The 11,864-nt window shown below is 39.9% G+C and overlaps 1 protein-coding gene across 1 annotated transcript in view; it reads left to right on the forward strand.

Moving 5' to 3' along the window:
• The window catches only part of NSD1 (nuclear receptor binding SET domain protein 1), a 117,311-nt gene that overhangs the window by 1,326 nt on the left and 104,121 nt on the right, over window positions 1-11,864 (forward strand). Inside the window, exon 2 of the mRNA XM_023508620.1 lies at window positions 2,699-5,273. Within this exon, the coding sequence (XP_023364388.1) occupies window positions 2,699-5,273 (2,575 nt within the window). The remainder of the gene's footprint in view (window positions 1-2,698; window positions 5,274-11,864) is intronic.

The raw sequence follows: 11,864 nt of genomic DNA on the forward strand, positions 1-11,864 counted from the left end.
GCCTCCCAAGTAGCTGGGACTACAGGCGCCCGCCACAACACCCATTTATTTATTTATTTATTTATTTATTTATTGTTTGCAGCCATCATTGTTGTTTGGCAGGCTCAGGCTGGATTCGAACCCGCCAGCTCAGGTGTATGTGGCTGGCGCTTTAGCCATTTGAGCCACAGGTACCAAGCCTTGTTTTGTTTTTTAGACAGAGTCTTTCTCTGTCGTCCTGAGTAGAGTCCTATGGCAACATAGCTCACAACAACCTCAAACTCTTAGGTTTGCCTCAGCTTCCCAAACAGATGGGACTACAGGCATCTGCTACAGTAAGTACTTGGCTAGTTTTTCTGTTTTTAGTAGTCTGGCGTTTGGCTCAGGCTGGTCTTGAACTAGTCAGCTAAGGTGATCTACCTGCCTTGGCCTCCCAGAGTGCTGGTATTAAAGGTGTGAGCCACTGTGCCCCTACTATGATGCTTTTGATAGAACATAGATAAAGGCTTTTAATAGTTTTTGTTTTTTAATGTTGCCAATGCTTACATTTGCAGTTTCAAATGTGGTTTAAGTTTTAATCATCAATATTGTGGCTTTGTTTTGTTTGTTTGATGTTTTGTGTTCAAACTGGTGAAAAAGATTTTTGGCTGATTTTTCTTTTGATATTCTGTTTTCTTCCATTTAAAAAAATTGTGCTAATATGCACATAACATAAAATTTATCATCTTAAAATTAACCTTTTTTTTTTTTTTCCTGAGACAGTCTCACTTTGTCACCCTTGGTAGAGTGCCATAGTATCATAGCTCACACCAACTTCAAACTTTTGGGCTTAAGCAATTCTCTTGCCTCAACCTCCTAAGTAGCTGGGTCTATAGGCATAAGCCAGTATGCCTGGCTTCATCTCAACTATTTTTAAGCATACAGTTAAATGGTATTAGAACACTCATAATGTGTTAATCCATCTCCATATTTATGGAAATTCTGCCCATTAAATAACAACTTCCCAATTTTTTCTTCTTGCTTCCAGTCTGTTGATGCCTCCACTCTGCAGTCTGTTTTTGTGGTTTAATATTCTTTCTCCACAAATTAGATGGAGAAATAGTTTTTCTTAAATTGATATTTTAAACTTCCCTGTGTTTAAATATTTTTAGATTATTTTAAAGAATAATAATTAGAATAATTTAGTTAGTGTTCATGGTCTGCCACTTGATTTCTCTATGACTTGGTGTCTTTATCTCTAAAACTAATATGATAACATCTACCTTATAGAACTGTTGTGAAGATTAGAAATAAGTGTTAAAAAAAAGAAATAAGGATAAAATACTAAATATGAAGTTATCACTTTCATAAAAATAATCAGTGTATGTTGCTTTTAGGGTAAAGGGGTTAAATTCATGCTTTCTGGGTTTTGTTTTGTTTTGTTTTGGTTTTTGAGACAGAATCTCACTCTTTTGCCCTGGGCAGAGTGCAGTGATGTCATCACAGCTTGGAACCTCAAATTCGGTAGGCTCAAGCCCTCTTCCTGCCTCAGCCTCCTGAGTAGCTGGAACTGTAGGCGCATACCATTACTCCTGGCCAATATTTTCTATTTTTGGAAGAGACAAGGTTTTGATCTTGGTTAGGCTGGTATCAAATTCCTGACCTCAAGTGATCCTCCTGCTTTGCTTCTTCCTCCAGTGGTAGGATTATCGTTAGCTACCTAGCCTGGTCCATGCTTTCTAATATTTTGGATGATTGGGAGTGGGGCGGTTCTAAGGTTTTTGTTATGCTTTTTAGCTATATAGATTATAATCCTCTTTTAAGAGGACTTTATTAATGCTTTCTGGTTCTTGAAGATTGTTTTCCTCTGGTTACAGTTAAGAGAATTTGTGTGTGTAAAAGATGATCAGTTTATTCCTTTATAAGAGGAGGTTACCATTTTGGTAACCTTAATCTTTACATGCTTTCCATAACACTTCCTTCACAAGTATAAAAGTGTTTGGGAACACCAAGTGGAAGGTAGAACCTCAACTAGTGTTTGTCATGGAGGCAAGGGCCTCAATATCCTCATCCTGAGAGAAGTTAAGGAAAGAACACACATATATTTCCTTATTCTCAGGTGTCTGGGTATCTTTGGACTGCATTATAAAGCCTGGGAGACAGCTTTGTTAGAATCTAGTTTGCATGAAATATGTGTAGAAGATTATTGATTAGCCAGGTATCTAGTGAAAACTAGAATTTAGAATTTCAGGGCCCCCGGGGTAGATAACGACGCACTCATTTTTCCTGCCCTATTTTTTCTGTGTTTATCTTCTTCAACATTTTGCTTTTTAAGGCAAGTGAACATACGCTTGCCCTTCATAAGTAAGGGTGAAAATAAATCCTTATTCTGAAATATAATGTAGTAAGTAGACTGGGTCTTCTTTGATTTAGAAATGTAATGTTATTTGTTTTAGTCTAAGTTATAGTGGATTCATTTGTACTTATAAATGTTGGGAGAATAGAGTGTTTCTGAGATCAGTGTCTTTCCTCCAATAAGAGCTCTCCCGTAGAGGCAGCAATGTTGGAGAATTTCTATTAGGTTAAGCTGTAGGAGAGCTCAGGTGCTACCTAAATGGCCAGCCTCAAAAGGGCCTTATAGAAGTCCAAGTTTGGAAAAGCTTCTAATTTGAGAGGTGTTTATTGACCATCTTTCCTATTTCTCTGATAAGTGATATTCTTTTTCTCCTTTAAATTTAAGGTTCCTCAGAAAATTTTGAGTAAATGGGAAGCCAGTGTTGGTCTTGCTGAACAGTATGATGTTCCCAGAGGGTCAAAGAGTCGAAAATGTGTAACCAGTTCCATCAAGTTGGACAGTGAGGAAGATGTGCTATTTGAGGACTGTACAAATGATCCTGAATCAGAACATGATCTTTTGCTTAACGGCTGCTTGAAATCTCTGGCTTTTGATTCTGAACATTCTGCAGATGAGAAAGAAAAGCCTTGTGCTAAGTCTCGCGCTAGGAAAAGCTCTGATAATCCAAAAAGGACTAGTGTGAAAAAGGGCTTCATGCAATTTGAAGCACATAAGGAAGACCGGAGGGGAAAGATTTCAGAGAACCTTGGCCTAAACTTTATCTCTGGAGATGTATCTGAAAAGCAGGCATCTAATGAACTTTCTAGGATAGCAAACAGCCTCACAGGGTCCAGCGCTGTCCCTGGAAATTTTCTGTTTTCTTCTTGTGGAAAAAACACTGCAAAGAAAGAATTTGAGACTGCAAATTGTGACTCTTTATTGGGTTTGCCTGAGGGTGCCTTGATCTCAAAACGTTCTGGGGAAAAGAAGAAACCCCAGAGAGGTCTATTGTGCAGTTCAAAAGTGCAGCTCTGCTATATTGGAGCAGGTGATGAGGAAAAGCGAAGTGATTCCATTAGTATCTGTACCACTTCTGATGATGGGAGCAGTGATCTGGATCCTGTAGAGCACAGCTCAGAGTCTGATAATAGTGTCCTTGAAATTACAGATGCTTTTGATAGAACAGAAAACATATTGTCTATGCAGAAAAATGAAAAGATAAAGTATTCTAGGTATCCTGGCACAAACTCTAGAGTAAAAGCAAAGCAGAAACCTCTCATTACTAATTCACATACAGACAATTTAACAGATTGTACTAAGACAGCAGAGCCTAGAACTGAGACATCTCGGGTTAATCTCTCTGATCTTACGGTATCCACTCCTGTCCACAAACCCCAATCAGATTTCAGAAATGATGGTCTCTCTCCAAAATTCAGCATGGCATCAAGCATTTCTAGTGAGAACTCACTAATAAAAGGTGGGGCAACAAATCGACCTCTGTTACATTCAAAAAGCAAACAGCCCAAGTTTCGAAATATAAAGTACAAACATAAAGAAACTTCAGTTATAGTAGAACCCCCAGTTACAAATGAAGACTGCAGTTTGAAATGCTGCTCTTCTGATATGAAAGGCTCTCATTTGGCCAGCATTTCTAAAAGTGGAAAAGTGGATGGGCTAAAACTGCTGAACAACATGCACGAGAAAACCAGGGATTCAAATGACATAGAAACAGCAGTGGTGAAACATGTTTTGTCAGAGTTGAAGGAACTCTCTTACAGATCCTTAGGTGAGGAAGTCAACGAGTCTGGAACATCAAAACCACCAAAACCATTACTTTTCTCTTCTGCTTCTAGTCAGAATCATATACCTATTGAACCAGACTACAAATTCAGTACATTACTAATGATGTTAAAAGATATGCATGATAGTAAGACCAAGGAACAGCGGTTGATGACGGCTTCCAACCTGGTGTCTTATCGGAGTTCTGGTCGTGGGGACTGTTCCACAAGTGGTCCTGCAGGGGCTTCTAAGGTTTTGGTTTCAGGAGGCTCCACCCACAATTCAGAAAAAAATAGAGATGGCATTCAGGACTCAACTAATCCTATCCCTAGTGGTGGGGACTCTGCAGTATCTGGGGAATTGTCTGCATCCCTCCCTGGTTTTGTGTCCAACAGAAGAGATATTCCTGCTTCTGGCAAAAGTCGTCCAAACTGTGTCACCAGGCGCACCTGTGGGCGATCAAAGCCATCATCCAAATTGCGAGATGCTTTTTCAGCTCAGATGGGAAAGAATACGGTGAACCGAAAAGCCTTAAAGACAGAGCGCAAAAGAAAACTGAATCGGCTTCCAGCTATGACTCTTGAGGCTGCTCTGCAGGGAGACAGAGAAAGTGGAGGTTCATTGACAGGTGGGACAGAAGATCTGGGTAAAGATGAATCTCTTCAATTAACAGGCCATTTAACAGGCAAAGATGGTACTGAACATCTTTCTGATGGTCATTTGGATAACAAGGTTAAAAAACCTGAACCAGATAAAATTCCAGAAAAAGGCCCTGGTTTTGAAAACAAAAAGGGCCAAAAGGGCCAAGAGCTGGACTCTGAAATGAACAGTGAGAATGATGAACCCAATGGTGTAAATCAAGCAGTGCCTAAAAAACGCTGGCAGCGTTTAAACCAAAGGCGCACTAAACCTCGTAAGCGCACTAACAGATTTAGGGAAAAAGAAAATTCTGAGGGTGCCTTTGGGGTTTTGCTTCCTAGTGACCCGGTACAAGAGAAGCGGGATGAATTTCTAGAGCATAGAACTCCTCCTTCAACAAACATACCAGAGGATGCACTGACAGATACCAATCGTGCTGGCCACTTAGATTCAGTTGGGTCACAGTTGAATATTCGTGACAAATCTAGCACCAGCCTTGGGGATGTGGAAAAGGAGCCAGGAATTCCCAGTTTAACACCACAGGCTGAGCTCCCTGAACCAGGTAAGGACTTCTGACTGTGATAGGAAGAGATTTGAGAAAGTGAAGATAATACTATCATTTTTTAGTTAAGTCTCAATAACGTTTTTGCTCCTGTTCCCTATTTCCTATCTTTATCTAAACTTTTTGAGATTCAGTCTGTTACTGCAAGTAATTGAGAGGCACTGGTCCTAAGATTTAAATCCTGTTTTTAGCTTACAAAAACAAAGTAGATTTTGTTGGATCTTAGTCTTCTTTTGACTAAATATAAGGTAGGTCCACCTGGTTTGTGGACAGTAGGGACGTGGTTTTGGAAAGAAAATAACAGTATTTTATACTATTTATTTGAAAGTCTTGAGTATCTCAGTTCCTTTCTGGAATGAGGAATAAAGGTACTTGAGTAGAAGAAGAGCACCACAGCGGAAATATTTCAAGACATTAACATTGTATAATATAGTATCCTTAAGTATAAGATTTCTCAATTTGGTAGTAGTTTTTAGTATGTTCAGAGTTGTGCAAACATTTACATCATCCCCAAAAGAAATTCTGAGCTCATTATCAGTCTTTCTTTGATTTCTCCCAGTTATATAGATTTATCTGTGTATATTTCATAGAAATGGAAGCTTGCAATTTGTGATTCTTTCAAGTCTGGATTTATCACATCTTTTTTTAAAAATATGGGTTAAAGGCACATAACAAACAATTTTTAAATGATCTATACACATATTGTTCAATAACAGATCTCTAGAACTTATTCATCTTGCATGACTGACACTGAATACACATTGAACAATAACTCCTTAGCTTTCTGTCTGGGCAGCCTCCTGGCAGCTACCATTCTACTTTTTGTTCCTGTGAGTTTAATTACTATAGATAACTTCTGTAAATGGAACCCTATAGTATTTTATTTGTCTTTTTTGTGCTTGATTTGTTTCATTTAGCATAATATTCTTAAGGTTCATTTTGTTATAGCATATAAGAGGATCACTTTATTTATTTATTTTTTTTTTTTGAGACAGAGTCTAAAGTTGTCACCCTGGGTAGAGTGCTGTGGCATCACAGCTTACAGCAAACTCAAACTCCTGTGCTTAAGCCATTCTCTTGCCTCATCCTCCCAAGTAGCTGGGACCATAGGCACCTGGCTATTTTTTTTGTTGCAGTTGTCAATTGTTGTTTAGCTGGCCTAAGCAGGGTTTGAACCTGCCAACTTTGGTGTAGGTGGTTGGCACCCTATCCACTGAGCAATAGGTGCTGCCTGAGGATCACTTTATTTTTTAAGGCTGAGTAGTATTCCAACCCCCACACCACCCACCACTTTTGCTTTATGCATTCATCAGTTGCAGACATTTAAGTTTCTTCCACAAGTTTTGTTTTTGTGTGTGTGCCCACACAAAAACAAACAAAAAAATTCTTTTTTGAGACAATTGCACTCTGCTGCCCGTGCTAGTGCTATGGCATTAGCCTACCTCAGAGCAACCTCAAACTCCTGGGTTCAAGTGATCTTCCTGACTCGATCTTCCTGACTCAACCTTCCCAGTAGCTGGGACTACAGGTGCCTGCCACAACACAACGACCAGCTCTTTTTCCATTTTTAGTAGAGATAGGGTTTTACTCTTGTTCAGGCTGGTCTCGAACTCCTAAGCTCGAGACATTCTCCTGCTTTGGTTTCCTAGAGTACTAGAATTATAGGTGTGAATCACTGAGCTTGCCTTTCCTTTTTAGAGGGAGAGGGTCTCACCATATTACAGAGGCTCATCAGGAACTCTGGGCCTCAAGGGATCCCATCTCAGCCTCCTAAGTACCTGAAACTACAGATGTGAGCCACTGGGCCCAGCTCTTCTCATTATTATTTAGAGAGAATATCTTACTCTGTTGCCCAGGTCTTAAACTACTAGCTGTAAGTAGTCCTCTCACCTCAGCCTCCTGAATAGGTGGGACTATAGGTGTGAGACACTAAACTTGGCTTATTTGTCTTCTTTAATTTTAGTCAGCAGTGGTTTTTTTTTTTTTGGAGACAGAGTCTTAACTATGTCACCCTGCTCACAGCAATCTCAAACTCTTTGGGCTTAAGTGACTCTCTTGCCTCAGCCTCCCAAGTGGCTGGGACTATAGGTGCCCACCACAATGCCTGGCTATTTTTTGGTTGCAGTTGTCATTGTTAGTCGGGCTGGGCTGGAACCCACCAGCCTCAGTGTTTATGGCTAGCACCCTACTCACTGAGCTATGGGCGCTGAGCCTAGTCAGCAGTGTTTTATAGTTTTTAGTGTGCATCTCTTTCACCTCCTTTAATTATTGATGTACTCTTTATTCCTCATTGAGTATTTTTTGGTTTTAGTATGAAAAGTGGATAAATTTTGTCAAGATGCCTTTTCTGCATCAGCTGAGATGATCATATGAATATTTTGTTTGTCCTTTATTCTTTTAATGTGGTCTGTTCTGTTGATTAATTTTTCTTATTTTTGAAGCATCCTTGGATCCCAGCATTAAATTTCATGTGGGTATGATGTACAGTAAAACCTCCATAGTTGACCACCTCTCTTCACTGACCACATCCTTAAGCTGACCTGATTTTCATCAAGTGGGCATGCACTATATGTATATGTCAGTGTAGTAGGCCTAGTTTCTTATGTTGACCACTTCTGTATGTTAACTGGTTTGTTATAGTCCCTTGAGTGTTCAGCTTCAGAGGCTCCATTATATATTCTGTTTAATGTGTTGTTGAGTTTTTTTTTTTTTTTTTTTTGAGACAGAGCCTCAAGCTGTCCCCCTGGGTAGAGTGCTGTGGCATCACAGCTCACAGCAACCTCCAACTCCTGGGCTCAAGCGAGTCTCCTGCCTCAGCCTCCCAAGTAGCTGGGACCACAGGTGCCCGCCACAACGCCTGGCCATTTTTTGGTTGCAGCCGTCATTGTTGTTTGGCGGGTCCGGGCTGGGGACTCGAACCCGCCACCTTAGGTGTACGTGGCTGGCGCCTTAGCCGGTTGAGCTATAGGCGCCGAGCCGTGTTGTTGAGTTTTGTTTGCTAGTATTTTGTTGAGGTGTTTGCTGTCAGTATTTATAAGGGATATTGGAGTGTAGCTCTCTTTTTTATGGTACCTTTAGCTTTATTATCAGAGTAATACTGGTCTCATAGAATGATTTTGGAACATTGGAGAATGCCTATAGAATTGTGATAAACCAAATGAGAGGAAATTTTTGGCAGAAAGGAAGTTTTCAGTTTTTGTAAGAGTTTGAGAAGGATGAAATGCTTGGTAGAATTTTAGAGTGATGCTGCGTAGTGCTGCACTTTTCCTTGTTGGAAGATTTTTTATTACTTGTTTAATCTCCTTAATATTTGAAGGACCGTGTAGATTTTCTGTTTACTCATGATTCAGTATTTGTAGGTTGTATAATTTCTGTGAATTTATACATTTCTTTTAGGTCTTTTAGGTTATCTTGTTGGCTTGTTCATTATAGTCTCTTATCCTATTTATTTCTGATAGTACTTGTAATGTCTATTTTATTACAGTGTCTAATTTTGGTTATTTGAATCCTGTGTTTTTTCTTGTATTTCATGTAGCTAAGGATTTGTCTTTTTGTTGTTCTTTAAAGTAAATAAACTTGGTTTTATTGATTTTTTTTCTCCCTAATTTTCTGTGCTTTGTTTTATTTACATATGCTTTAGTATTCATTGTTTCTTTCCTTCTGCTAACTTTGAGTTTAGTTTGTTCATATTTTTCTGGTTCCTTGAGTTGTAGAGTTAGGTTATTGATTTGAGATCTCTTCTATTTTATTTTGTTATTTATTTATTTTTGAGACAGAGTCTCACTTTGCTGCTAGAGTGTTATAGCTCATACCAACCTCAAACTCTTGGGCTTAAGCTGTTCTCTTGCCTCAGCCTCCCAAGTAGCAGGGACCAGAGGTGCTGGCCATAACGCCTGGCTATTCTTAGAGATGGGGTCTTGCTCTTGCTTAGGCATGTCTCGAACCTGTGAGCTCAGGCAATCCACTTGCCTAGTACTCCCAGAGTGCTAGGATTACAGGCATGAGCCAACATGGCTGGCCTATTTTATTTTATTTTATTTTGTTTATTTTTGAGACTGAGTCTCACTTAGTCACCCTGGGGTTGAGTGCTGTGGCATCATAACTCAACTGCAACCTCAAACTCATGGGCTCAAGTGATCCTCTTGCCTCAGCCTTCTGAGTAGCTGGGAGTACAGGTGCCCGCCACAATATCTGGCTAGTTTTTCTATTTTTAGTAGAGATGGGGTCTTACTCTTGCTCAGGCTGGTCTTGAACTCCTGAACTCAAGCAATCCACCCACCTTGGCTTCCCAGAGTGCTAGGATTACCAGTGTGAGGCACTGCACCGGGCTCTCTTCTTTTTTAATGTAGGTATTTATTGATACAGAGTATCTCTCAGTACTGCTTTTACTGCATCTCATAGGTTTTGTTATGTTGTTTATGTCTTAAGATATTTTTTAGGGTGGCGCCTGTGGCTCAGTGGGTAGGGCACCAGCCCCATATACTGAGGGTGGCAGGTTCGAACCCGCCCCAGCCAGACTGCAACAAAAAATAGCTGGGCGTTGTGGTGGGCGCCTGTAGTCCCAGCTACTCAGGAGGCTGAGACAGTTCTCTCAGTTGGAGTTGGAGGTTACTGTGAGCTGTTATACCACGGCACTGTACCCAGGGCCACATAGTGACACTCTTGTCTCAAAAAGAAAAAAAAGATATTTTCTAATTTCCTTTGTGATTTCCTCTTTCTACTATTAGTGGTTCAGTAGTGTGTTGTTTAATTTCTACATTATATGTGGATTTTCCAGTGTTTGTATTGGTATTGATTCCATGGAGAACAAAAATATACTTAGTATGAGTTCAAACTTCCTGAGTTTGTTCAGACTTATTTTGTAACCTGACATGTGATCTGTCTTAGAAAATGTTCTTTGAGCTTTTGAGAGGAATATGTATTCTGCTGCTATTTAGTGGGGTGTTTTGTTTATGTCTGTTAGGTTCAGTTAGTGTATAGTGTTAATTCAAGTCCTCTGTTTATTAATTGTTCATGTTTTTCTCCACTACTGTAAAGTGGAGGATTAAAAATCTTGTCTTTCTGGGGCAGCACCTGTGGCTCAAAGGTGTAGGGCACCGGCGCCATATACCAGGGGTGGCAGGTTTAAGCCCAGCCCCGGCCAAAACTGGGAAAAAAAAAAAAAATCTGTCTTTTTGGCTCGGTGACCGTAAGCACACTGGTTATGGCACTGCCCCAGCCCGGGCCAGCTAAACAACTATAATGACTGCAACAAAAAATAGCCAAGCTTTGTGAAGTTGCTATGAGCTATGATGCTACAGCACACTGCAGGGGCAACAAAGTGAACTGTGTCTCAAAAAAAAAAAAAAAATCTGTCTTTCTATCCCTTCAATTCTGTCAGTGTTTGCTTCATTGTATTTGGGTGTTTTAATGTTAGGTGAATTATATGTTTATAACTATTATATCTTCCTGGTGAATTGACTGAACTATCATTATATCACGTGTTTTCTTTTTTTGAGACAGAGTCTCACTATGTTGCCCTTGGTAGAATGCTGCAGCATCACTGCCCACAGCAACCTCTAACTCTTGGGCTTAAGTGGTTCTCTTATCTCAGCCTCCCAAGTAGCTGGGACTACAGGCCCTGTGAGCTATGATGTTACGGTACTCTACAGAGGGTGACAAAGTGAGACTGTCTCAAAAAAAATTATCTATTGCTTCTCCTCATACCCACTTTGTTATTAAGTGCATAAATTATATCTTTAAATATTGTGCATCCATTAACATAGTTTCATAAATATTTATTTTTGTATTATACTTTCTATTTTTTTTAAATTTATTGTTGCGGATTCATTGAGGGTACAAGAAATCAGATTTCACTGATTGCATAAGTCCCTCTTACAATCGTGTCTTGCCCCCAAAAGGTGTGACACACACCAAGAACCCACCCCCCTCTCTCCTCTCTCTCTGCTAATCCCTTCCCCACTCCTCCCTCCTCCTTCCTCTCTCTGCTCACCTCCTCCCCTTGTCGTTAATTATCCTCATCAAAATCGAGTACATAGGATTCATGCTTCTCCATCCTGGTGATGCTTTACTAAGAGTAATGTGTTCCACTTCCATCCATGTTAATACAAAGGCTGTGAAGTCTCCATTTTTTTTTAATGGCTGAGTAGTATTCCATGGTATATACATATACCACAGCTTGTTAATCCATTCCTGGGTTGGTGGGCATTTAGGCTGTTTCCACATTTTGGCGATTGTAAATTGAGCTTCAATAAAGAGTCTAGAGCAAGTGTCCTTATGATAGAAGGATTTTTTTTCCTTCTGGATAGATGTCCAGTAATGGGGTTGCAGGATCAAATGGGAGATCTAGCTTGAGTTCTTTGAGGGTTCTCCATACTCCTTCCAAAAAGGTTATATTAGTTTGCAGTCCCACCGGCAAAAGTGTTCCCTTCTCTCCACATCCAAGCCAGCATTTGCAGTTTTGAGATTTTGTGATGTGAGCCATTCTCGCTGGGGATAGATGGTATCTCAGGGTGGTTTTGATTTGCATTTCTCTAATAATTAGGGATGATGAGCATTTTTTCATATGTTTGTTTGCCATTCGTCTGTCTT

The sequence above is a fragment of the Otolemur garnettii genome, unplaced genomic scaffold, assembly GCF_000181295.1.
Source record: "Otolemur garnettii isolate 467f Iridium unplaced genomic scaffold, OtoGar3 scaffold00261, whole genome shotgun sequence".
NCBI classification, from domain to species: Eukaryota; Metazoa; Chordata; class Mammalia; order Primates; family Galagidae; genus Otolemur; species Otolemur garnettii.